A 27,928-nucleotide genomic window follows, 5' to 3' on the forward strand; every position below is an offset into this window, starting at 1 on the left:
CTTAAGTAGATGCAGAGGTCAAAGCCCCCTGCACTGGGGGATACACTGTTTGCCCATCACTTCATAAGGCTTGGCAATTTCATTTTTTCTTTCTGCATTTCAAAAAAATCTGTAAATAAAAAAGGAATCTATAGATGATACAGTACTTGCGGCAAGGCCAAGCAAAGACCTTGTGCCTTGTACCACACAGTATGGAGACCTATTGTGTGAGTTATCTAAGAAAATCCTTTGCAAGAAATTAGTGCATTAATTAGGTTTCCTTTTGCAGCCACATAAGTAGGGAAATTATCCCTAATGATGTCTGTATATTTTCCATCCAGCTTCCTCAGACATCCTCAGCCCTTGCTGCACAGCCATCTCATTGGGACAAAATCATGCAGCTTGTTTATAACAGTTTCAGTACCAAATGGTTGTCTTTATTAGTATTTTTTTTTTATCTAACACTGTCAAGATTGTTAAACATTTGAATCTGTATAAGGACCAATTAGTGAATGCTGAATTATGCTAACAGTTATAGGATACTCGAGTTGTGAGCAATGAAAGCTTGAATGTTGTTACATAAGCAAACTGCAAACAATGCAAAAGATGTCTTGAGGTTATACTACCCTGAGGCAGATATTACTTTCATGAACACCACTGTGCATTTCTTTTATGTGACTACTTCTAATTAAGCAGTAATCCACAAGTGGGTGTGGGTAAATCCTGCTATAGCCACACGCAGGTGCGGATTATTGTTATTGTACAATGATTAAGAAAGAAATTGCTTATCTTTCTTAGTTAATGTCTTTGTATAACAGCACTGTTGCGTTTCTCCATGTTCTTCCTGGTTTAGTGATGTACTGTGCATTTGTATGGGAGTTACATTCCCACGCATGCACATGACACAACATCATTACAGTGCAGGAGTAGCAAGGCAGGAGAGGGAGAATCTCTGTTGCTGTGTTTTCTACTTTTTACCATTGAGATTTTGTGGAGGTCAGTGAAAATCAGGAATGTTTCTGATTCTTTAGTTTTGTATAATGTACCTGATTTTTCTTGTATATTGCTGTGTCTCTCAGCAAATACCAGTAGAATGTCTGGATGCTCAGTGGTACTTCAGTGGATGGACTTTTTTCTTTTGGTATAAACCTGATTTATAACGGGCACACTAGTTGGGCTGTCCAATCAGTATGCTCATTTTTGAATGGCAATGAGCAGTCATCTAATTTACAGCATTATTTAGTTTTTGCCTGTTTTCCTGGTAGATATCCATTTGTTAATGCTGGGGACTAGGATTTCAGTGTATAATCCTGTTAAGTGCTACATGGATAAATGGACTCAATGTTATGATAAATGTAATAGTCTTATTGTAGGTGTTAAAACATTTTACAGTGCATTACATAATTCCATACATACACACACATATATATATATATATATATATATATATATATATATATATATATAATTTAAGTAAAGGGACAAAGTATGCATGTAAATGTGTAAGTAGTCTTTACATTTTGCACACTTGCTGTTATGGAAAGAAAGCAATGCAGATCCTTTTTTACAGCATTTTAAACCCTGCTTTCAGAGACAAAAATCTACGTATCTCCTTTGGTTGGTGTATTTTTCTTGGCTCTGACCCCCGTTTGGATTGCAGTGTCTATCAAGCATCCAGCTACAAGAATTCTTCTACGTTCAGGGTGGGAACCAGTCATAACTGCAATGGTTATTAGCAGGTTAGTGTACCACAATTCATTTTCATAAATTTTTTAGCTGATCTGTTTTTTATTTATTCTGTTGTGTGACGATTTTTTATTTTCTTGCCTTGTGTGTACACTACAGGAATATGCATTGACCCTCTACACTGTATTGGTTTTGACAAGAAGAGACTGTTTGCATTTTCAGTCTGCCATTTAAGTGTATTCCACATCCTTATCTATTCTGTTCTACCAAGTTCATAAAAAGTCTTCTTACTTTGTTCGTTTCATCCTGAAGTTAAACAGCAGTTAGTGTACAATGGGTACTTTCTTATTCTACACCTTTTTGACTACTCATTTATTTATTTATTTACCAGGAAAGTCCGGCTGGGCCAGAAGCCCATTTTCAGGGGAGGCCTGGGGAGAAAAGCTCTACAGAACTACAAGCAATATACAGTAATTAGATAGTACAATAGTGTACGTATGGTAAGATGCAGAATACACATCTAGTTAGTCTATACAAAGTAGTATTCAATACAGTTGTCTAGTAGATACAGGCTCAAAAAGAAAAACACAACCATTTCAGTGAAGATCACTGTGAGAAAAAATAGTAGTGTGTACATATTAAATAGTAGTTATGACCAAATAAGATTTCCTTTATATAAATTTATTTGTGAGTAGTAATAAACACTGAGTAGAGGGAGAAAATTAGGTAAGGAGTGGACAGTGTGTTGAGAGAGTTGTAGATATCTTGTCAGTCAGGTTTGACACAGGAGTAATGCCAGTTCTTGGACAGATGTTCAAATAGTAGTTGTTTAAAACTGGTAGATTCAGGTATGTTTTGGAGGGTGTGGGGTAGAGAGTTTCATAATTTGGCTATTTGATTTGAGAATAGAGCTTTACCGTGAGTGTTGTTAGCTTTGTTTACTGTGAGAATGTTTCTGTCTGCAGATCTTCGACTTCGTAGGCATGAGTAGTGAACAACAAGATGTCCTTCAAGGATGCAACTGCAGTCCTGACATATGGGTTGTCCTGCCTCAGGCAGCCCTTAGTCTGGGTCTGCCGTCTGCTGATGTCGCCCTTTTCCCGGCGTCAGGCGCCTGGGAGGCCCAAGCGTCAGCCCGATTCCATCTCTTTCTTTCTTTCGCCGCGCAGAGAAGCAAGCAAAGCGCCTCGGCAGGGTCCAGTCCAGCTCCTGTGTTTTCAGCTACTGAAGTCTTCAAAAGCTGGGACCTTTTCTTGCCTCAGCCGATGTCAGATAAAACTGTAAAAGTTAATAATTGTTTAACTTGTGGGAAACAAATACCTCATAAGGATTTCCACTCTTACTGCTTACCCTGCCTAGGCCCAGAACACAACGCCTCAGCCTGTACAGCTTGTGCTTCTTTCAATAAACGCACTTAGGGCCGCCGGACAGAGTTTGCACAGGATTATTTTGGGAAGATTGCTGTTATCATGCCGCCGAGCTTCCGACAGCACATTTACCTAAAACGGAAGGATAAGGACCGACACCCGTGGGTCCGCGCCGTCGCGCCGACACCACGCTTAGGCCTACCGCTAGTGTCTCGGTCTCTTCTGAGCCGGTTTCACAACCGCTGCAGACCGACGACACCGCCCCCACCGGTTACTTCAGTACCGGAGGCCAGCTTGGTGCCGGTTTCTGTTCTCCCCTCTGAGACCGGGATATTTCTAACACCATTTCAGTGGATAAGACTTCTCCAGCAGGGCTGCCAGGCCTCCAGTGTCTATGTCCATTAAGGCCCACACGTAAGGCTGCCAAACAGGCTAAGTCTCTCCCTCCAAGATCTGTTTCTCTGGGATCCACTTCTGGTTCTCAAATTTTAAGTTTAGCTGAGGACCTTATTTCTTTAATTAGGGGTTCTCAGCCACATCCAGATAGAGGCTCTCAGCCGCCTTCTGTCAAGAGGCCTAGGGTTGAGCAGGTAGATCCCCAGTCCTCCGATGAGGCCTCAGGGGATCCTGCACATTCTGACTCCCAGGAGGAGGCCTTCCTGGCCTCTTCTGATGCGGAGGAATCCATTCCCTCTGCTTCTCCTCCTGAGAAGTTTTCCTTTGAAATGCTTCATTCCATGAGGGAACACTTCAAATGGCAAGGCCAAGAATACTCAGATTCTAGGAAAAGGTTAAGGGAATTTTAAAGCTACCTCAGCATAGACCCTTAGCTATTCCTCCAGTTTTAAATGTTTTAGATGATGTGTACTTAGAATCTAGTGTTTCCTGACTCCTCCCCTGCTCCTGTCAAGCCAGACAGGTACTACAGGGTCCCAGACACACATCAATTTCTGTACAAGGGCTGTGCTGCTGGAAACTATTTCTCAGGGCCTAAGGGGTTTCCTCCACTACTGCTAAGAATCCACTTCCTTCGAAAGAGATTCTAGGGCTTTAGAAAGGTGGGGCAAGAAAGTATATACATCTTCCACCCTTTCTATGCGAGCATTAAATTGTCAATTTCATATGATTCAGTATCAGGAATACATGTTGGATGACTTGCAAAAGAAATTGGCTTCCCCTGAACCATTAGATAGAAAGGGGTTACAGGAATTGGTTCATAATACTCAGCAGGTTAGCAACCATTTCCTTCAGTGTGGATATGATGCATTGGAAGCTTCATGTAGAGCAGCAATGACAGGGTGTGGTCATACGCAGACATGCTTGGTTAAAGGAACAAACATTGCCAGACCATGTGAAAAATTAAGCTTTTGGACGCACCACTAGAGAAACATAAGCTATTTGGTGCTACTGCACAAGAGGTTTTAAAGAAAATAGAGGAAAAGGCAAAATCAGTGCAAACAGTCAAAGATTTCCTCCAGGTACAGCCTCCAAGATTCAGCAGGAATTGGCCTTCTAAGCATTGGTCCTTTCCAGACACAGACAAATTTCAAAGAGGCAAAAACAGACGTGGCAGAGGGCAAACTCGAGGCTCCTACAGAGGACGTCAATGGCAGCCTCCGAACCAGAGAGGTGGGGCAGGACCTTCCACTGCTCCGCAGGGACAATCTCAATGACTTGACTTTGACTCCGCCATCCAGGGCTCAATTAGAAGCATCTTTGGGCAGAAAATTATCTTTATTCTCACAAAATTGGCACAATATTACAAAGGACAAATGGATACTGGACATAACAGACAAAGGATACAGATTCCATTTTCATACACTACCAACAAGACATGGCAGGCCAAACCTGCCACCAAATCAAAGGGCAGAGGCACTCAAACAAATAACAAACCTACTTCAAATAAGAGCAATAGAAAAGGTTCCTTCTGCAGAACAAGGCCAAGGATTTTATTCAAGACTGTTCCTTGTTCCAAGAAAAGAAAACCAATGGAGACCCATTCTGGACTTGTCCGCACTGAATACTTACCTTATTGTGCCAAAATTCAAAATGCTGACTTTACAGCAACTCCTTCCCATGCTGGGCAAGGGGTCTTGGCTGGTAACTCTGGACCTCAAGGAGGCATACCTGCATGTCCCAATCAGACAAAGTTGCAGAAGATACCTCAGATTTCTTGCAGGCTCAGAGCATTATCAATTCTCAGCATTGCCCTTTGGCTTATCTACTGCGCCCAGAGTGTTCACGAAATGCCTGTCATCAGTAATTGCACATTGCAGACTTCTGGGGATACAAATATACCCTTACCTGGACGACTGCCTTATACAAGCGGACAGCCAACAAGCCTTGTTAAAAAACTTGGACTATGTCATTCACCTACTGCAGGCCTTGGGATACACAGTCAATATTCAGAAATCAAGTCTCGTACCATCCCAACAAATAACTTTCCTGGGTGCCACACTGGACACAAACACCCAGATGGCGTTTCTGACAAAAGAAAAACAAAAGCAATTACCAGAATACTTCAGAAAATTATAACACACACCCAGATGACTGCAAGGAAAATCCTGCAGGCCCTGGGTTTCATGGCATCTTGCATTCTTCTGATTCCACATGCAAGGCTGCATATGAGGAAACTACAATGGTATCTAAAAAGTCTATGGTTTCAACACAGCCACAGCCTGGAAGCATTGATCCCACTCATTCCATGCCTTCAAAAGGAATTTCTGTGGTGGGCTCAAGCAAGCCAGATAAACAAAGGTCTGCCTTTCAGCAAGCCTCATACAAGTCAAACCATAACAGACGCCTCAGACCATGGATGGGGGGTGCACATGGAGGGCAGATGCATTCAAGGACAATGGACACAAAAAGAAAAGCACCTGCACATCAACCAAAAAGAAATGCTGGCAGTGATACATGCAATCAAGACCTTCAAAATGTTCATGCATCAGGGCCATCTACTAATAAAGACAGACAATACCACAGTTATGTGGTACATAAACAAGCAAGGAGGTACCCATTCCTACCCTCTTTGCAGACTGGCAATGAATCTCTGGGATATTTCCCTACAATTGAAAATAGAGCTACAATCCCAGTTTGTACTAGGGAAGGACAATGTTCTGGCGGACAGCCTAAGCAGAAACATCATGGATCCACACGAATGGATGCTGCATCCGGACATTTTCTTACAAATAACTCAAGCATGGGGAAGGCCGGATATAGATCTTTTTGCCTCCCACCTCAATCACCATCTGAAAAAGTTTTGCACAAGGACATACCATCCTCAAGCATGGAAGGTGGACGCTCTCTCCTTCAGTTGGAACTCTCTAACACTATATGCCTTCCCACCTCTTCCTTTGGTGACCAAGGTGTTACTAAAGATCAAGACAGAGCAACCGAAAGTCATACTGATAGCTCCAGACTGGCCAAGACAACACTGGTACCCACTGCTACGGAGCTTGACACACACCAACTGCGGGCTACTTCCTCAATGGCCACTTCTTCTGACACAGCACAATTACAGAACACTACACCCCAGCTTGAAAACATTGAAGCTGACAGCTTGGAAGATTCCATGACTATTCCTCAGGATACACTTTCCAAAAGGGTAAAAGATATCATCCTGGAGGCACGCAGACCTTCCACTAGAAAAACATACTCAGCAAAATGGAAGAGATTTCTTATCTGGAACAGCAAAAGGGTCAAGACCCATCAGTGATGAGCATTCCACAGATCCTAGAATATTTGGCTGAAATGCTCCACAATGGCCTTTCATATTCTTCCATAAAAATACATGCTTCAGCAATATCTGCCAAATATAACACTGATCCACCTGTATTTTCTCACCCATTGCTAAGACAGTTTCTAAGAGGTATAAAGAACATCAACCCTCCAAGGAAACCACCAGTGCCTGCATGGGACCTCAACTTCATGCTGGAAAAATTAACTCTTCCTCCCTTTGAACCAGCAGCATCTTCAGAGTTGCAATTTCTGTCTTGGAAGACAGCTTTCCTTCTGACAGTAACCTCAGCAAGAAGAGTCTCTGAGCTACAGGCCCTTATGGCAATACAACCATTTCTCATTTTTCATCAGGACAGAGTTTCTTTGAGAACCAATCCGTCATTCATGCCAAAGGTGGTATCCAGGGTGTCCCTGAATCAAGCTATTCACCTGTCTACCTTCTTTCCCAATCCTCAAAATAAAGGAGAGAGACTTCTGCACACCTTGGACATACACAGACAGTTGCGCTACTACTTGGACAGAACAAAGTCTTTCAGAAAATCTGACCAGCTTTTTGTAGCTTGCTGCTGGATTGCAGGGAAAAGCAATTTCCAAACAGACAATTTCTAAATGGATTGGAAATTGCTTTCGATTCTGCTACTCTTTTCATGGAAAAACTGTGCCATCTGACATCAGGCCACATTCCACCAGAGCTATAGCCACCTCCACAGCCTTTTTAAGAGGAGTGGCAACAAAGGACATTTTAGAAGCTGCTACATGGAGCTCCGTGCATACATTTTCCAAACATTACAACCTGCCTTTATATTCCAGATCCAGAGCAGGGTTTGCTTCTGCAGTCCTGCAGGGCATTTTAGCTACACCATCTTTGTCTTAGTGCTTACCACCCCCAGGTTGGCTGTGGTATTCAACCCATATGTCAGGACTGCAGTTGCATCCTTGAAGGACATAGTACAGTTTTGTACCTACCATAAATGTAGCTGTCCGATAGGTATGCAACTGCAGTCAGGTTTTCCCTCCCACCTACCCCTCTGTGGTATTCTTTTGGGTTTCTACCCCTCATTTTAGCTACCTGGGGTAATCTTTTATGGTGTATTTGTTTTTATGTTGTTGTACTTGTCTGGAATTTTTTCTGTTTTCAAAAATTTAGCCTTCCTTAGAGGGCACCTGGCATCTGGGGCAAGAAACACTGAAGAAGAAGGCGGCTGGTGCTTTTATACCCCAGGCGCCTGACGTCGGGAAAGGGCCATCAGCCGACGCCGGACCCAGACTTTGGAATCCGGCCAACCGAAGGGCTGCCTGAGGCAGGACAACCCATATGTCAGGACTGCAGTTGCATACCTATCGGACATCTACATTTATGGTAGGTACAAAACTGTACTTTCCTTGAGGGATGGGCAACTGTCAGGATGGAAGATGATATTGTGTGTGAATTTAAGTTGGTAGAGATGAAGAAGGTTAGGTAGCTCAAGCTTATTTAATTTATGTATAGCAATACAGTGGTGGATTTGGTGGGGAAGATTGGCTGCGAAATGGGCTATTTTGTTGTAGCAAGTTTCCAGTTTGGTTAAGTCTGATATTTTTAAGTTGGTAAAGAGGGGCAAAGCATATAGAAGCGTAGAGAGGAGGAAGGTCCTGGATATGGCTAGTCTGGTATTGTCAGTGAGGAATGGCTTGCTTCTGTACAGTGATCCAAGTTTGATGTGAACTTTCTTAATTGTGGTAGCTATGTGTTGGTCAAATCTGAGTTTGTTGTTAGTTGTCACTCCAAGTTTTGTATGCTCAACTGGTTGGATGACTGTGTTGTTTGCTGAGAGAATTGTGAAAGAAGGGGTTGTCATTAATTGTTTGCTACTGGTAAATAGCATTAACTGTGTCTTTTTGGGGTTAAGGATTAGTTGTGATTTATTTAGATATGTTTCTATATCATTAAAAGCTTGTTGGGCTTCTATTTGGAGGTCTGGTAAGATATCTGTTAAACAGATTAAAGTTGAATCATCCACATACTGAACTACTTTAGCATGTGTTGTGGATGAGGCTAGATCATTAGAGAAGATGATGAAAAGAAGGGATCCTAGTATGGACCCTTGGGGGACTCCAACAAGACAGACAAAAGTGGTGAGAGTTCGGATTTCCATTGTACAGCTTGTTGTCTGTCAGAAAGATAGCTTAGGAACCAGGAGAGGGAAGCCTTTGATAGGTTTAGTAAGGCAAGAGTACTAAGGAGTTTCTGATGGGAGACATAAGAAGATTGATGCTACTTGCTGATTTGAATTTCTCAGTTGGTTGATGGTGTTAGAGAAATTACTTAGGGCTGTGCTGGTGCTGTGTTTTGGTCTGAAACCTTGTTGGGAGGGAGAGATAAGGTTGTGTGATAACAAGTATTGTAGTAATTGAGTGTGGTTACATTTTTCCAGAATTTTGACACAGGGGGAAAGGATTGCTATGGGTCTGTAATTGTTTAATTACAGACACATAGGTACACATAATAAACATAGAGTACTTGATAATAGTTTTCACTCTTACTCACAAACACTGGCTAATCTACAATGTATGTACTGTACCTGTATATACTATGTATGTATTCTACCTGTGTTCCAAATTTCAGCTGTACACCACAAATCTATTAATTACCTTTATTTTTAAATTAATATTTTTTTTGTTTGTTCTCTCTCTCCACTGTAACTGTTGATGTGCCGCATACCACTGTAAAAACATGTCTTTTGTAATTTGTGTGTATACTGATCATGTCTAACTAAATGTATCTGTAATTTTTATTTGTGGAGCTTTTCTCCCCGGGCCTCTGCTGAAAAAAAAGGCCTTTTCGGCTCAGTCAGACACCCCCGGTTAACAAATGTAAAATAAAATAAATAAATAAATAATTCTGTTGATGTTCCTCCTTTGTGTAGAGGAGTGATATAGGAAAGTTTCCATAATTTTGGGACATATTGTTCTGCTATTGACTTATTTACCAGAGTGGAGATGGGCAGAGCTATGGCATCAGCTGACAATTTGAGGTACTCATTGGGGGGTTGGTCAGCTGCTAAGGAAGAAGGTTTTAGTTTTTTTCAGCATTGTTGTTATGGAGTTAGTTGGGACAGGTTTGAGGTCAAAAAGGTTGTTAGTTTCCTTATTAGGTGGAAGAGACAGAGGGGTGGAACTGTTCCCTGTAACTAAGGAGAGAGGATGGTGTTTATAAAGTAGGTGTTGGTTTGTGAGGCAGTACTTACACTTTGGTTATTGGTTGTTGGTTCTGGGGTTGTAGGTTTACCTGGGTGGAGGAGTGAGTTAATTGCTTGCCAGAACTTTTTGGGATTGTTTTCATATTTACTCGTATTATTTAGCATGTGAACTCTCTCTCTCTCTCTTCTTTTGTCCACGCATTACTTCTGAATCTTTGTCCTTTCTAGGTTGTATTCTCACTATAGTGAGTATTGATGGTCTTGGCCCGAGTTATCCTTGATACTTCAGTATGCACTTTAAATGGGTTTTCTGTTCCTTAGTCATCTTTTGTAATCCTGTTGATTTGCTTCACTTACCTACACATCTCCAACTAGTTTGCCTACATAAAGGACATTTGCTCTTGGCTCTTTCTCTTAACGCTGTCTCTTAAACAGCACAATAAATTTGTCTGTGCTTATGTATATTGTGTGGAGCAGGTGTAAATTATTTCCAAATTTCTTTGTTTTTTCTTCTTAGTAGTAAACTGTGTTTGCAGATGTTCTTCGTGTTTCACTGTTGCAGTCATCACACTTGTGTTATCTGCCTGTAGGTAGCCCTCAGTCAGGCCGAATACCAGAGACTTAGTATTTCTGCATCGGTTGCTGTCACTCCAGGACTGACGTCAGGTCATCAGAGGTATAAAAACAGGCAGCCAACGCCATTACATCAGTCTTTCTTGCCGAGGAGCCCGAAGCAGAAGCAGCTCGCATGAGTGCTGGTCGGCCGCTACCTGAGTTTTTCGTTTACGAATTGAATCATCCTGAAGTCTTCTAAAGATAAGTACCCCGTTGGGGATCCTTTTTTCTTGCTCTAACCGATGTCAGAAAAAGTTAACAATTGTCTTGCCTGTGGAAAGCAAATACCACACAGAGATTTCCATTCTTACTGCATCACCTGTTTAGGCCCAGACCATGACGTACATCTCTGTCGGTTTTGTGCCTTGTTCAACACCGAACTATTTGCCGTCGGGCCCTTAGATCTCTGTATTCCGAAATGGCTTCGGCAAGCTATCTGACTACCGATATTCTGAAAAAACGTAAGGATAAAGACAGAGACAGACCACACATGTCCAAAGCTGCCGACGACGCTTCCGATAATCTAGTCGCCAGTTCACCGGTACTCAGTGAGGTGCTTTCACAGCCCCTGATGCCCACTTCAATGGATTCACAGGCCTCTACTGAGACCCGTTCAGTATGCCATGAGACTCTTCGACTATGGAATCTGCGGATGTCTCTACCTTGGATGGGTCCTGAGCTGCTGAGCAGGCACCGGCTTCTGAGGAAATTCTTTGCACTGCCGATGTTCAACACAAACCGACAACTTCTTTGCGTCTTCATTTCTGTCTAAAACTACAGAGTTTTTAAGGCCAAGAGTACGTGCTACACCAAAAAAAAAAAACGACGACCAAAGCGCATGCCACCTGCTCCCTTGCCACAACATCAAATGCTTAAAATGGCAGAAGACCTTTATTCATTTATTTATGTATTTATTTATTTATATTTGTTGACTGGGAGTGTCCGACTGGACGTAGGTCCATTTTCAGCGGAGGTGCGGGGAGAAAAGCTCCAATTATTCTTACAAACTTATTGTGCTGATTAGCGGAAGTAATTCTTCCCCTGCTAAGAGAAAGAGACCTGTCCCCAGCAGCTTCAACAGACCAAGAGTCCCACGACTCTGAGGTATCTGATTGTGAAGACATGCCCGTATCTGCTTATAAGGATTCAGATGCAGAGGAATCCATTCCCTCTGCCTCTCCCCCAGAGGATTTTTCTTTTGGGGAAACCTTGCATACCTTAAGAGAGCATTTCCATTGGGAATGCCAAGACTATCCCCAGTCCAAAAAGAGACTCAGAGAGTTTTTAGATTTGCCACAACATAGGCATTTAGCAATACCCCCAGTCCTGGAGGTTGTGGATGATGTTTCTATGGAATCCAGTCTAATTCCTGATACTTTACCCCCTGCTCCTAGGAAACCAGACAGGTACTACAGAGTACCTGACTCTCACAAATTCCTTTTCAAAAATCCTACTGCTGACCCTGATATCATCTCCCAGGGGCCTAAAGGTATCAAAGCATCTACAGCTAAGAATCCCACCCCTTCAGACAGGGATTCCATAGCTTTGGACAGATGGGGTAAGAAAGTATATACCTCTGCAACTCTAGCCATTAGGGCTTTTTTTTATTGTCAGTTTCACATGCTAAAGTACCAATAACATATTATGGAACTTATTAAGCAAAAAAATAGCTACTTTTACAGACTGTGCAGATAATAAAGAATTGCAAGAGCTTATGCATTCTGCAAGCCAGGTCATCAAGCATACATTGCAGTGTGGCTTTGACGCCCTAGAAGCATCTTGCAGGGCAGCAGTCACTGGTTCTGTACTGAAAAGGCAGGCTTGGCTTAAAAAGCAGACCTTACCAGTCCATGTCCAATCAAAGTTATTAAACGCTCCTTTGAACAAGGACAATCTGTTTGGCACCAAAGTAGAAGAGGTTCTTAAAAAGATGGAAGAAAAAGCTAAATCTATGCAGACAGTCAAAAATTCTTGCAAGTACAGCCTCCAAGATTTAGTAGGCATTGCCCCTCGAAACATTGGTCCTTTCCAGCCCCCTCAAGGCCATCTCATGACCCAGGGGAAACAGACCCCCCCCCCAGACTACAGTCTCAGGGTATGCAGAGATCTAAGCAATGGAGTGCCTCCTCCTTCCTCTAAAGCAAGGAGTGCTGAGCCACCCCCTTACGGAAAGAATTCCCAATGACTTCTCAACTCCACCTCTGCCGTACTGCTTGTACCCCAGGAGGAAAACTTGCCCTTCATGCAAAACACTGGATTTCCATCATCAAAGACCCATGGGTCCTCAACAATGTATCCCTGGGATAGAAATTTTACTTCCACTCTCTGCTAACACCAAAAGGGTTTCCAGACCTCACTCCAAACCAATGGGCAGAGGCACAAAACCAAGTTCAAACCTTGCTCCCTATCAGGGCAATTCATCCTGTTCCTGCAGAACAGTTAGGTCAAGGATTCTACTCCAGACTTTTCCTGGTACCTAGAAAAGAGGGCTCTTGGCGCCCAATCCTAGATCTTTCAAGTCTCACCACCTTCCTGGTGGTACCAAAATTCATAATGCTCACGCTGCAGAAGCTTCTACCTATGTTAGCCAAATATCCCTGGTTAGTCACCCTAGACTTAAAAGAAGCCTATCTGCACATCCCTATAAGGGAGTCATGCAGGAAATATCTATGCTTCAGGGCAGGATCTATGCATTATCAGTTCTCTGCACTTCCCTTTGGCTTGTCCACTGTTCCCAGAGTATTCACAAAATGCCTGGCTCCAGTCATTGCTTACTGCAGGCAGAGAAATATTCAAATTTAACCGTACTTGGATGACTGCCTGATTCAGGCGGACAGTCAGGGAATGCTGTTGCAGCACCTGACATTTGTAAAAAAAACCTTCTAACCTCCCTGGGGTACACCATCAATGAAAAGAAATCAAAACTAGTCCCCACTCAAAAGATTGTATTCCTGGGAGCAAGCTTGAACACAGCATCCCAGATGGTATTCCTCACTCCAGAAAAACAAGCCTATCTGACAGGACCTATTTTACTCAAATGGGCACCAGAACCCAGCTACCTGCAAGGAAAATCCTGCGGGCCCTAGGGTTCATGTCCTCATGCATCCTACTAATTCCATATGCTAGACTGCATATGAGGAACTTCAGCGGTACTTAAAAAGTCTTTGGTGCCAACATTCTCAGGACCTGGAAACCTTCATTCCTATCATACCCTGTCTGAGGGCAGAGTTTCTTTGGTGGACAGCAGCATGCAACCATAACAAGGGACTGCCCTTTATTCAACCCCATGCCACCCAGATCCTAACCACAGATGCATCAGACTATGCCTGGGGGGCACACATGGACGGCAAGCTCATTCAGGGCCACTGGAGCCCAAGTCAAATTAATCTGCACATCAACCAAAAAGAGATACTAGCTGTGGAGCATGCTCTGACAGCCATCAGATCCCTACTCTAACCAGGACACCTGCTTATAAAAACAGACAACACCACAGTTATGTGGTACATCAACAAGCAGGGGGGAACCCACTCGTACCCACTCTGCAGGCTAGCCATGGCCCTGTGGAACAAGGCCTTGGACATGTAGGTCCCTCTGCAAGCTCAGATCCTGCCAGGCAAACAAAACTCACTGGCAGACGACTTAAGCAGAAATCTCCTAGACCCACATGAGTGGCAATTAGAGCCCATCACTTTCAACCTTCTGATCCAGAAATGGTGGACCCCAGAGGTAGATCTCTTTGCTTCCCCCTGCAATCACCAGCTCAGCAAATTCTGCACCAGGACTCTTCACAGCAGGGTCAGGAAAGTGGATGCCCCATCTTTTCAGTGGGTAAATCTCTCAATCTATGCCTTTACCCCACTGCCCCTTCTCTCAAGAGTATTACTCAAGATAAGACAGGACAGACCAAGGATAGTTCTGATTGCCCAGCACTGGCCACGCCAACACTGGTACCCACTCCTGCACAGCCTGTCAGCGGTGCCACCCTGGCACCTACACCTGAACCCAACCCTGCCCTCTCAGCAGGGGGGACAGATCTTGCATCCACAACTGCAAACCCTAAATCTTGCAGCCTGGCTTAGTCCTTGAATTCTCCCCCAGTAACCAGCCTAAGCAAGCAGGTGCTGAACATCATTCTTGAAACCAGAAGACTCAGTACAAGAAAATCCTATGCTGATATGTGGAAAAGGTACTGCTCCTGGATTCTGTCTAAAGGAGAGGACACAGCTCTACCCTCCCTACCTCTAATCCTGGATTACTTAGCAGATCTACCCCACAGAGGCCTATCATTCTCCTCCATTAAGATACATGCCTTTGCCATTTTGGCTCATTACAACACTGAGCCACCTCTCTTCTCTCACCCTCTTATCAAACAGTTCCTGAGAGGGGCAAACTATTTAAGGCCACCCAGGAGAGCATCCACCCCTGCTTGGGACCTTAACTTTGTACTAGAAAAGCTCACACTTCCCCCCTGTGAGCCTGCAGCATCACTAGAGTTAAAATTCCTCTCTTGGAAAACAGCCTTGCTTTTGGCCATCACTTCAGCTAGAAGAGTGTCTGAGCTACAAGCACTTATGGCTGTGGAACCCTTCATTATTTTCCATGCTGACAGCGTTTCCCTCAGGACTAACCCTTCCTTTATGCCTAAAGTGGTGTCCAGTGTGGCTGTCAACCAATCTGTCCATTTGCCAGCTATCTTCACTAAAGCTCAAAATAAAGGGGAAAGGATCCTGCACTTCTTGGACGTGCACAGACAGCTCAGATTCTACCTTGATGGGACTAAGCCCGTCAGGAAATCGGACCAGTTACTAGTCAGCTTTGCACCAGGGGCAGAGGGCAAGGCCATTTCAAAACAAACAGTTTCCAAATGGATAGCACACTGCATCCATTTCTGCTACAAACACCATGAGAAACCAACCTCTCTGGGGGTCAGAATACATTCCACTAGGGCAACTTCTACCTCCACAGCATTCCTCAGGGGAGTCCCTACCAGGGACATCCTGGAAGTTGATACCTGGAGTTCTGTGCACACCTTTACCAAGCATTACCACCTGCCTATCTTTTCCAAATCCAGGGCAGATTTTGCAACAGCAGTCCTGCAAGGCATACTAGCCAGACCCAACTCTTCTTGACTGCCTCCACCCTTCTTCAGCTTTGGGAATCTACCCAAGTGTGATGACTGCAACAGTGAAACACGAAGAACACAGTACAGTTGTGTACACTTACCAGCAAACTAATGGGTATAGTATTCTCATCCTAAGGGGTGGTGAAAGCCACACACACTCACACACTCACACACACTCACACACCTGTACACAACGTGTGCCTGAATATGTAGCAGCTGTGAAGGAGAAAACAGGGGAGGTCACAGTAAGTATTTTGTTATCATTATGTTTTTTTACATGGAAACCTGCATGGACATTCTTTATATCAATTTTTATGTAGATTCTTAAAAAACTAATTTTCATTACATTTTCAAAAATACACCCTTTTATTTATCACTTTATAATTTGCTAGTTTGCAACAGGCTAGTATGTATAGAATTGGAAAATTGTTTATTTTGATTGTTATTTATTTTATTCTGTTTAGCCTGGAACCAATTAAATCCAGTAAGTGAAAAAGTGCTGTTAAGTGTTCACTGAAATTATGGTCTCTGTGGTCTGTGGAAGTGAAGAAGTGCAATGAAATTAATTTGAACAAATTAAATGAAAATTTTTTTTATTTTAGAATTATGTATTTATTATTTTTACTTTTTGCATATGCTAGACAGAACATCTCTTTTTTTGTTTCCTTTGTTTCTTGTTTTTCTAGTTACCCTAGTGCCCCCAGGTCCATTCAAGTGTGTGTTGTGTCTGTCTGCTTGCTGCACCCAGACTTGAGGTTGCTGAGGCTCAAATTGCCAAAAAACGCCTAGAAAGGAGGGGAACCTGCACCAGTAACTGTAGAGTTTGTTTTTTGTTTTGGTTTATATATCCTACCCCTCCTTGCATCCTCCTTCCAGCTGTTCTACTATTCCAGGGCTTTGGTGGGTAAATATGTTATAAACAGGGAAACACCTAGATGAGCACCTCCTCTTGGATTGGCATATCCATCTCTCCCTGTCAGTGCCACAGACCCCTGGGCCTCCTGGATGGAAGTTGGGGCTTTATTTCTCCATACCATGGTGCTGACCCCTGGACAGTACAGCCTTGTTATCGGGATAAAAAAGAAGCAGGTAATAAAATATACCAAAAGTAAGTATAAGGTAATGAAATCTATTTTTAAACTTAGTATTCTTGTTGATATATTGCTATAAGAGCACCATTTTTGCAAACACATTTGTACACACAGTTGATGTATTTTTTTCCTAAATATTAAAGAAACCAAATAACATTCTGAACAAGCATCTCTTAAATCCACCCACCCTGAAATACTCTTTAAGAGAGTCCCCTAAGCAAACAACCTCCCATCTGCCTACCACCTAACTAGCCAAAACCCCACTTTCTGCTTGTACATTCCAAATTCAGAAGAGAATATATAGCCATTTGTACTTGCCATGTGGAAAGAATTTGCAGTTCAGTTGCTCACAGCCCTCCTCTATTGTTACTATGATAGCCAGAAAACTTAGTTGCATCACCATTCAATACACTTGCTCCCTAAATTTCAAATTTTGCTGCAAGCAACTCTTTCTTCTAAAGTTGACAGGTCCTAGTGTATCAACAGACGACCGTCTAGGAGTCAGGATGGATATGACCAGCAGCAATGGCTACCACAGATGCATTTTTCTACTGGACTTCTGGACAGTGTTTCACGCTAACAGGTTGATTATTTCTTTTCTCCCTGCTTTCAGCATGAGGCAGTATTTTCCCTGCAGCCAGTGCAACTAAACCTGAAGGTTATGGTATTCTACTAGAGTATGATCTGGGGAGACTGTTGGACATTTTATGACAGCAAGTACTTAGCCCTTGAAAGGAGGATGTTGCAAAGGGAAGAAATGGATATACACAAATGAGAGACATTTTTTTTTGTTGTGGTATGTGCTTATAGAACACAGATTGCATCCAAAGGCATACAAAGGCATACAACTGGTAAGTTAGAAAGTGGAGGACATTTGTTTTCATGGAATATTCTACAGGTTACTGAAAGTTCAGCTGTTACTCTGTATGCCACTTCAAGGAATTGCAGACAACACTTGTTTTCGATTGATGAGATAGTTTTGCAACTGGTAAATCCTGCCCAGCATTTTGTTTAGCTTGTTCTGTGTTTGCAGTATATATTTATCCGGAGTCAATGATCAGTTTGGACTCCAGTGTATTTAACACGGGATGCATTTCACTGTTTTCTCTGTTGTATCATTAGTGTGAGATGTTCAGTGTTGCCTTCAAGCAGATGAATATAGGGAAGTACAGATTTTGTTTGTAATGACTTAAGGAAGATACTGAAGGTGGAGAACCATGTTTAAAGACCACCAAAGTCATTTTGTAGGGAGTTATGAATTGTAGACAGGTCAAGTGTTTTGTTCAGCAGTGTTTTGTCATCTGCATACTGGAGTATTTCAGCCCTATGCACTTAGTACGGCATGCACGAGTGGTACAGTGGTGTGTGGATTGAACCTTATTGCACTTCCTTTTTGATAATTATAGGATGTGCAATGTATTGTTGATCTGTTTTACTGGCAGGATACAATTTGTCAAGTAGGTGGAGAACTAGGCTTGATCTTCTGAGTGAATTCCAAAAGATGCTAGTCTGCATAGTGCAATTTTTATGATTTACACCATTTACTTTTCTAGTATCTTTACTTTTGATGTGCTCAGTTGCTGTCAGATGAAAAGAATTAACTCCATGTACTTGATGGAACCCAAGATTTTGTCTCCACTGTAATGGAGTATTTAGTTAGGTAAAAATAAATCTAAATTTTGGTTCTGAGTAGGCATCTTCACTAGCAAGCCCTGTCTTCACCAGGTTGCCCTATTGGCTCTTCCATTATTCAGTTATGAAAGTGATGCAAGCCTGCAGACACCACCTCCTGAAACAAATGTTTCACAGGTTTCTGGGGTCTCCAGTGGAGAAATACCCACTTCTTGCCCTCCACAAAACAGGCAGGGGGCAGAGCCCCTTCACACTTCCTCCATCCCAAATTGGTTTCTGCAATACAGAGGCTGCAAATAGAAACCTGAGGTCCTAGTCAAGTGTGTATCCCTTTATGCCATGGAGCCATGTAGAATAAAGTTGTTTTTGGATGACAGTGTTTAAAATAGATTGAGAAATGCTGATGTTTTTTGTAGTCAGTGTTGCAGTACTCATTCTTGGGTTTTTCGGCCATGCAGAAGCCTGCAACCTACCTGAATTCCAAAGTCTTTGCATCCTCTCTCACCAATGGATGTCCGAGGACCAAAGTCTGGGCATCAGGCTATAAAAAGGGCATCTGTCAGTGCCACCTTCAGTTCTTTCTAGCTGTGCAATCCAGTGAACTTGTGTGTATAAAATGCTTGTAGTCAATCAGTTGCCTCATTTTTTCCAGAGTTTCACTTTTACACCAGTCAAATAAGTACCCTCCTGGTGATATTCCTCTTCTGATTTACTGTTTAAAAAGATTAATGATTGCTTGAAGTGTGGGAAGCAAATTCTGCAAAAAGATTTTTCACCTGGTGTCTCTGTTCTGTTTGGGACCGAAGCACGATATGTCTGATTGTTTCAATTGTGCTAGATTCTGAGCAAAGACCATTAAACACAGGGCTGAAGTTTTAGCTGCTCATATGGAGTCCTCAGTTTCAGTTCCCTTGTTGTCTTCACGGTTCTGTGCCTCTATCACATCTTGCAAACCACAGCTTCTGCCAACATCATTCCAAAAAAAAAACACAAGTACAAAAAAAATTCAAAGAAAAAACACTCGATGTTGCAGAAGCTTCCACCCACACTGTTTGCAGCCCCCTGGTCTAGTAACTCCTAGGATGTCCTTCAAGAATGCAACTGCAGTCATAACATATGGGTTGTCCTGCCTCAGGCAGCCCTCGGTCGGCTGGATTCCAAAGTCTGGGTCCGGCGCCGGCCGGTGTCGCCTCCTCTCCGACGTCAGAATGGCTGGAGTATAAAGGCATCGGCCGACGCCATCTTCTTCTTCTTCAGTCTTTCTTGCCGCGCAGTGCCCGAAGCAGAAGCAGTTCGCAAGTGCCGGTCGGTCAGCTCCTGTGTTTTCAGTACCGAAGTCATCTAAAAGCTAAGTACCCCGTTGGGGAACATTTTTTCTTGCCTCAGCCGATGTCAGAACAAATTGAGAAAGTTAATAATTGTTTGTCTTGTGGTAAACAAATACCTCATAAGGACTTCCATTCTTATTGCCTTCCTTGTCTGGGCCCAGACCACGACGTCTCGGCCTGTGCTGCCTGTGCCTGCTTTAACAAGCGCACTCAGGTGCCAGGCAGAGTTTGCTGAAGTCTTTTTCGGCGAATCCTTCGCATATATCATGCCGTCGGAACAACCGACAACTCAACCTTCCAAAAAACGAAAGGACCGGGACCGACATCCTCGGCCCGCGTCCTCCACCGATACACCTCCTAAGCCCTCCGCGAGTGCCTCGGCCCCTTCGGAAGTGGTAATTCAACTGCTCCAGGCCGACGACACAGCGTTAACACGTCCTTCGGCCTCGGAACCTGCTCCGGTGCCGGTTGTTGATTTTCCTCCAGATACCGAAGTTCTGGATTTTCCCGACACCATTCCCATGGACAAGGTTACTCCTGCACGTGGGGCAGCTAGGCCTCCTGTATCCATGTCCATCAAGGCCTTTGCATGTGCGAAGGCCTCCAGCCAGGCCAAGGCCCATCCTAAACCTACTGCCCAGGCCCCTTCTGATAAAACAGATCATGTCTCTTGCTGCAGATCTTATTTCTCTTATCAGGGGGTCTCAGCCTCATCCAGACAGAGGTTCTCAGCCGCCTGCAGAGAAAAGGCCCAGAACTGAGCAGGCTGACAACCTCGCTTCAGACGAAGCCTCTGGGGATTCTGAGCCTTCAGATACCCAAGAAGAATCCTTCCAGGACTATGAGGACTCTGATGCTGAGGAATCAATTCCCTCTGCCTCTCCTCCAGAGGATTTTTTGTTCGGTGAAGTCCTACACTCTATGAGGGAGCATTTTAAATGGCAGGGTCAGGAATTTTCTGATTCCAGGAAAAGGCTACGTACCTTCCTCAAGCTACCCCAGCACAGACCCTTAGCTATCCCTCCAGTTATGGATGTCCTGGATGATGTTTTCTCTGACTCCAGTGCTAACCCTGATTCTCTCCCTCCAGCTCCTGTCAAGCCAGACAGATATTATAGGGTCTCTGACACTCACAAACATATTTTTAAGGCCCACTCTGTGGATCTAGAAACTATTTCACAGGGCCTCAAGGGAGTGGCTACTTCCAGTGCCAAGAATCCTCTGCCAGCGGATAGGGAAGCTAGGTCCCTGGAGAGATGGGTTAAAAAAGTTTATACCTCTACCACCCTGGCCATGAGGTCACTTAATTGTCTTTTTCATATGTTTCATTACCAGGATTTTTTACTGGATGATTTACAGAAAAAGCTAGCCTCTCCTGAGCCTATTGATAGAAAGGCATTGCAGGATCTAGTACATAACACTCAGCAGGTTAGCAATCATTTTCTTCAGTGTGGTTATGATGCATTGGAGGCTTCATGTAGGGCAGCTATGACTGGGGCTGTTCTACGTAGACATGCTTGGTTAAAAGAACAGCCATTGCCTGAACATGTTAAAGTAAAGTTATTTGATGCACCTCTGGAAAAACAGACGCTTTTTGGTGCTAATGCACAAGATGTGTTGAAGTCCATTGAGGAAAAAGCTAAATCAGTTCAGACAGTCAAAGATTTCCTCCAGGTTCAGCCACCCAGATTCAGCAGGAATTGGCCTTCAAAGAATTGGTCCTTTCCAGACACTGACAAGTTTCAAAGGGGAAAAAACAGGCATGCCCGAGGTAGAGGGCAATACCGAGGCTCCTACAGGGGCCGCCAATGGCAACCACCAAATCAAAGAAGTAGCGTAGGCAGTCCAGCTGCACCACAAGGACAATCGCAATTACTTGACTTTCATACCGCCTACAAAGGCTCAAAGAGAAGCACCCTTGGGCGGAAAATTATCCTTATTCTCAAAAAACTGGCATATCTTAACCAAAGACAACTGATTTTGGATTCAATAGACAAAGGTTACAGATTCCACTTCCATACTTTACCAATAAGACAAGGCATGCCGAACCTGCCACATCATCAAAGGGCAGAGGCACTCATCCAAGTTTCAATGCTGTTAAATATAAAAGCAATAGAAAAGGTCCCTCCTCAGGAACAAGGCCAGGGATTTTACTCAAGACTGTTCCTTGTTCCAAGAAAAGAAAACAAATGGAGGCCTATACTGGACTTGTCTACTCTAAATACTTTTCTCATTGTGCCAAAGTTCAAAATGCCAATGTTACAGCAACTCCTTCCCATGCTGGGCAAGGGGTCTTGGCTGGTCACTCTGGACCTCAAGGAGGCATACCTGCATGTCCCAATCAGACAAAGCTGCAGAAGATACCTCAGATTTCTTGCAGGGACAGAGCATTATCAACTCTCAGCATTGCCGTTTGGCTTATCTACTGCGCCCAGAGTGTTCACGAAATGCCTGGCATCAGTAGTGGCACACTGCAGACTCCAGGGGATTCAAATATACCTGGACGACTGCCTCATACAAGCAGACAACAAACAAACCTTGATAGCAAACTTGGACTATGTCATTCAACTGCTACAGGCCTTGGGATACACAGTCAACATTCAAAAGTCAAGACTACTGCCATCCCAACAGATTACTTTCCTAGGAGCCAAACTGGACACAAAAACACAATTGGCCTATCTCACAGAGGAAAAACAACAGCAGTTACCAGAGTACTTCAAAGGCCTAACAAAGCTCTCCCAGCTGACTGCAAGGAAAATCCTGCAGGCCCTGGGGTTCATGGCATCTTGCATTCTTCTGATACCTTTGGCAAGACTTCATATGAGAAAGCTGCAATGGTACTTAAAAAGCTTATGGTCCCAACACAGCCAAAGCCTAGAGGACATAATCCCACTCATTCCATGTCTGCAAAGAGAATTTTTGTGGTGGGCTCAAGCAAGTCAGTTAAACAAAGGCATGTCTTTCAACAAACCTCAAGCAGGTCAAGTGATTACAACAGACGCCTCAGATAATAGATGGGGGGCGCACATGGAGGGCAGATGCATTCAAGGTCAATGGACACCAAGGGAAAGACATCTGCACATAAACCAAAAAGAGATGTTGGCAGTGATACATGCAATCGAGACTTTCAAAAAATCACTTCAACAAGGACATTTGCTAATAAGAACAGACAACACCACTGTTATGTGGTATATAAACAAGCAGGGAGGCACTCATTCTTATCCCCTCTGCAGACTAACAATGATTCTCTGTGAAAAATCCCTGAGTCTGAAGATACATTTGCAATCCCAGTTTGTCCCAGGCAAGGACAATGTACTGGCGGACAAGCTGAGCAGAAACTTCTTGGATCCACAAGAATGGATGCTGCATCCTCACATTTTCTCACAAATAACAGGGACATGGGGAAGACCGGACATAGATCTCTTTGCTTCTCACATGAATCATCACCTGGAAAAGTTCTGTACAAGGACCCACCATCCTCTAGCCTGGAAAACGGATGCTCTCTCCTTCAGCTGGAATTCCCTAACAATTTATGCATTCCCTCCTCTGCCACTGCTGACCAAGGTGATACTGAAGATCAAAGCAGAACAACCAACAGGCATTTTGATAGCTCCAGACTGGCCAAGGCAGCACTGGTACCCATTGCTGTTGAGCATAACTCGACCAAACCATGGCCTCTGCCCCTATGGCCTCTGCTTCTAACACAACACAATTACAGGACTGTTCATCAAAACCTGAAAACATTGCATCTGACAGCCTGGAGGTTACCATAACTCCTTCCGATATCTCTTTCCAAAAGTTCAAGAGATCTTACTGGAAGCACGCAGACCTTCCACCAGAAAAACCTATTCAGCCAAGTGGAAGAGATTCATCATCTGGAATGCCAACAGGGGTCAGGATACAACAGTATTGAGCATACCTCAGATATTGGAATACTTGACAGAAATGTTTCATACTGGTCTCTCATATTCTTCCATAAAGATTCACGCCTCAGCAATCTCAGCAAACTACAATTGTGATCCACCTGTGTTTTCACATCCTTTGCTAAGACAGTTCCTAAGAGGGATAAAGAATATCAAACCTCCCAGAAAACCGCCAGTACCTGCATGGGACCTCAATTTCGTGTTAGAAAAATTAACTCTTCCTCCCTTTGAACCAGCAGCAACTTCAGAAATGCAATTTCTCTCATGGAAAACGGTTTTCCTATTGGCAGTGACATCAGCAAGAAGAGTCTCGGAGATACAGGCACTCATGGCAGTACCTCCTTTTCTCATTTTATATCAGGACAGAGTCTCTCTAAGAACCAATCCTTCATTCATGCCAAAAGTAATTTCCAGGGTGTCTCTAAATCAAGCCATTCACCTGCCTACTTTCTTCCCCAATCCTCAAAACAGGGGGGAAAAACTGCTGCATACTTTGGACATACACAGGCAACTTCGCTACTACTTGGACAGAACTAAGGCAACCAGAAAGTCTGACCAACTGCTTGTAGCCTATGCTGCTGGAGTACAAGGAAAAGCAATCTCCAAACAAACAATTTCAAAATGGATTGGACACTGCATCAGATTCAGCTATTCTTTTCATGGAAAAGGTGTGCCAGCCAATATTAGGCCACACTCCACCAGAGCTATAGCCACATCCACAGCTTTCCTAAGAGGAGTGGCTACAAAGGACATTCTAGAGGCTGCTACATGGAGCTCCGTGCATACATTTACCAAGCACTACAACCTGCCTTTATACTCCAGATCCCGAGCAGGCTTTGCTTCGGCAGTCCTGCAGGGCATTTTAGCTAAACCATCCCTTCCTTAGTTCCATCCACCCCCAGCTTGGCTATGGTATTCAACCCATATGTTATGACTGCAGTTGCATTCTTGAAGGACATAGTACAGTTTTGTACCTACCATAAATGTAGATGTCCGATAGATATGCAACTGCAGTCGGACTTTCCCACCCTCCTACCCCTCTGCAACTTTCTTTATGGGTCCACTACCCCTATTCCTATTAGCTGGGGGTATCTCCTATGGTGTATCTGTTTATTACTGTTGTGCATGTCTGGAATTGTTTATCCATTCATCAAATTTAGCCTTCCTTGGAGGGCACCTGGCATCTGGGGCAAGAAACACTGAAGAAGATGGCGTCAGCCGATGCCTTTATACTCCAGCCGTTCTGACGTCGGAGAAGAGGCGACACCGGCCGGCGCCGGACCCAGACTTTGGAATCCGGCCGACCGAGGGCTGCCTGAGGCAGGACAACCCATATGTTATGACTGCAGTTGCATATCTATTAGACATCTACATTTATGGTAGGTACAAAACTGTACTTTTGAGCCCTTGGGTGTGACCCCTTGGAAGGTCAGCATGGTTCCTGGCCTACCATTCAGTTCTGCGTCAACACCAATGCTGTTTGGGTCTGAGGTCACTCAGCAGCTTTAGTTTCTGATGTTAGTGTTGTGGGGTAATGATGGTGACACCTGTTACTGAACCCTAAGCTGAGGTTGTGGTTGGATGACCCCACCCTCAGGTCACCAATCTAAACAATTGCCAAAGCTGAAGTGAACCATCAGTCTTCCTCTTCATTTTCCATGGTCGTCTGCTACTTCAGCTCAGGTCAAAGCCCAAGACCTCTTAAAAATAACTTGTGAATTCATGGCCTTCATGAAATCCAGAGAGCCCTCCCACACTGACTACTGCCCTTGAAGCCCCCCCCCTCCATAGGATCAGAGAGGTAGCTTTTCAGGAAGAATTAGAGTCCTTGGTCTCAGAAGATGAGGAGAAGTTGTTCTTCTCCAAGCACCTACCATCCCATCTCTATCCTGATTCAGACTATGATGATACTCTCTCTTCTAAGTCTCCCTCAGAAAACCTTTCTGTCAGGGATACAATTTATAGAATGAAGGAGGCCATCAGCTGGGAAACTAATGATTTGTTAAAAGTCCGAGTAAAAACAGGAGCTAGTTGATTAGCGCCGTTTTTTTAAACAGGAGGGTAAATCACAGACATGCATGGCTCAGGACTCAGCCCATCAGACTAGGTGAAGGCTGAACTTACAGATGCGCCACTAGTCAAAGAATTAATCTTTGGAACCCCAGCTGAAAAAGTTTTTGAGAAGCTGGACAAGAATGGAAAATAAATAAAAATAGCGAAGGAATTTTATCTGTCACTTACACCAAGGTATAATAGCTGTTACCCTTCCAAATTGTGGCGTTTCCCTCCTAAACAGGACAAGGGGAGGCCTCTCCATGCTAAGAGACCCAGCTACTTCCACTCATAATTTGGATAGCCCAAAGAAAAGATTTCCTGCGCCTACAGAAGCTTCTGATCCAGCAGAAAAAAATGGCTAAGTTGTCTGCTGCAACGGTTCTTTCGGAGCCTTTAACTCATGGATTTGAGGGAACTTCAGAGTATTCCAAGTTATTGGCTCCGATTCCTTCAGCTGTGATAATTGGAATTATAAGGAGCCGATCTCCATCATTAGAAATAGTATCCTCACGGCTCCCATCTCCAGTCTTACAGAGATCATGGACCCTTTTCACCCGTACAACCAGGAGTCTTTCTGATGAAGATGTGGATAGGATGGTTAAAAGGCTGTTGAATACACTGGCTCTAGCCAAGTTACTGCTGGATCAGAGCCCAGAAGCTTTGGATCCAGCAAAGTCACTCCCTTCTTCTGCTCCTTCTCTTCCTCCTCTGACCAGTCTTTCGAGTTCGGAGCAGGGAGAGCCGGAAGTCCAGGTTGTGACCTTTTCAGATCAGAGACCCACTCTGTCTTCTGTTCCGACATCAGCTCTGCGTTCCTCTGCTCAGTTGGAGCAGGAGGAATCTGGGAGCCGCAACTCTCTGCCCGGACCCAGGGTCAGGGATTTGACTTCTTTTTCTTCAGATCAGACCTTGCCTCTCAGAGCTTCGGCACGATTGAGCTCATCTCCTACCTCAGTCTTGGACCTTCCTTCCTTGGATAACGAAGGACGCTCCGTTCCGATGGCTTTTTCATCAGCTCCAGAGAGTTCCTTAGATCAGGACAAGGGGGCATTTGTGGCCATGAGGAGAGCTTTGACTGCTTCTCAGTCAAGGGTCCAATCTTCCCAGGATCTTCCTTCTCATCTCCTACTGGTGCCTTTTGCCTCTCATTCACTCCTTCCACAGGGACAGCGGGATCCCAAGCCTCAGGATGCCCCTAGAGAGACCCCTATCTCTTCTGAAACTTCTCCAGATTATCCCACTGAATAAGTCCTTCGCAAGAGAAAGCATTTAGACTCCCAGAGGAGTCCATCACCACAGATACTGACCTCAGTGAAGCTGAGGGGACCCACAGTCACCTCCTGAGGATGTTTCCCTTGGAGGCACTCTAGAAGTGTTAAAGCAGAGAGGGGAATGGGAGTCCAACACCCCTTCAGTGGAGGAGTCAGTATACCTGAAGGCTTTTGGGTCCTACCCTTCCACCTCTTGGATGACCTCACCTTCCAATGAGCTTATTGAGTTAATCTCTCAGAAGGCATGGGATACCCCAGATACCATTGATCCAACCTTGAGGAGACCAGATGAGTCTGTTACTTCACCCCTGACAAAAAGTTTCTTGCTAAAGGAGTTGTGGTTGATGCAGTGGTTGTGGTGGCAGTGACTAAAAAGGAACTTTCTGAGACTAGTTCCACTATTCATCCTCCTAATAAAGATTCTAGGATGATGGATAGGTATGAGAAGCGCATCTTTTCTTTGTCGGGCTTTACTTTGCACTTGCTGAATTATTTGACGCATTTTATTAGGCTACAAAGGGAGATCTGCTGAAGGAACTATCACATATTCTTCAAGGAGCTGTGGCTGATGAGATTTCAGATAAAGTAGACTCTCAGCTCGCCACCCTAAATTCAGTAGATAACTCCTCCATGAGATTTTATATGCAGCGGATGGAATGAGTAGAGCCGCAGGTTCAGGTATCTCCATGAGGAGGTAGGCCTGGATGCGACTTTGCAATTTCGCAGAGCCCTTCAAGTCTTCCTTTGTGAAAGTCCCCTTTGATGGCTCATCTCTTTTTGGGCCCAAAATGAAAGAAATGCTCACCAGGTGTGAACAGAAAACAAGGCCTTGTCTGCTGTGGGAGTACGTTTTTCCACTCTGACCAGACCTTATCCCAAAGGTCAGAAAGGTAGTGAAAAGATGTGGTGCTGAAAATCTCAATGGCCCTTTCAAGACATACA

At 44.0% G+C, this 27,928-nt stretch overlaps 1 protein-coding gene across 2 annotated transcripts in view; it reads left to right on the forward strand.

The window, feature by feature from the left end:
- The window catches only part of SLC41A2 (solute carrier family 41 member 2), a 1,208,246-nt gene that overhangs the window by 626,296 nt on the left and 554,022 nt on the right, over positions 1 to 27,928 (forward strand). For both annotated transcript variants that reach the window (XM_044087830.1, XM_044087831.1), the window contains exon 7: positions 1,571 to 1,718. In XM_044087830.1, coding sequence (XP_043943765.1) covers positions 1,571 to 1,718 — 148 coding nt within the window. The remainder of the gene's footprint in view (positions 1 to 1,570; positions 1,719 to 27,928) is intronic.

The sequence above is a fragment of the Protopterus annectens genome, chromosome 11.part0 (assembly GCF_019279795.1).
Source record: "Protopterus annectens isolate FY-2018-M chromosome 11.part0, PAN1.0, whole genome shotgun sequence".
Classification (NCBI taxonomy): Eukaryota; Metazoa; Chordata; order Ceratodontiformes; family Protopteridae; genus Protopterus; species Protopterus annectens.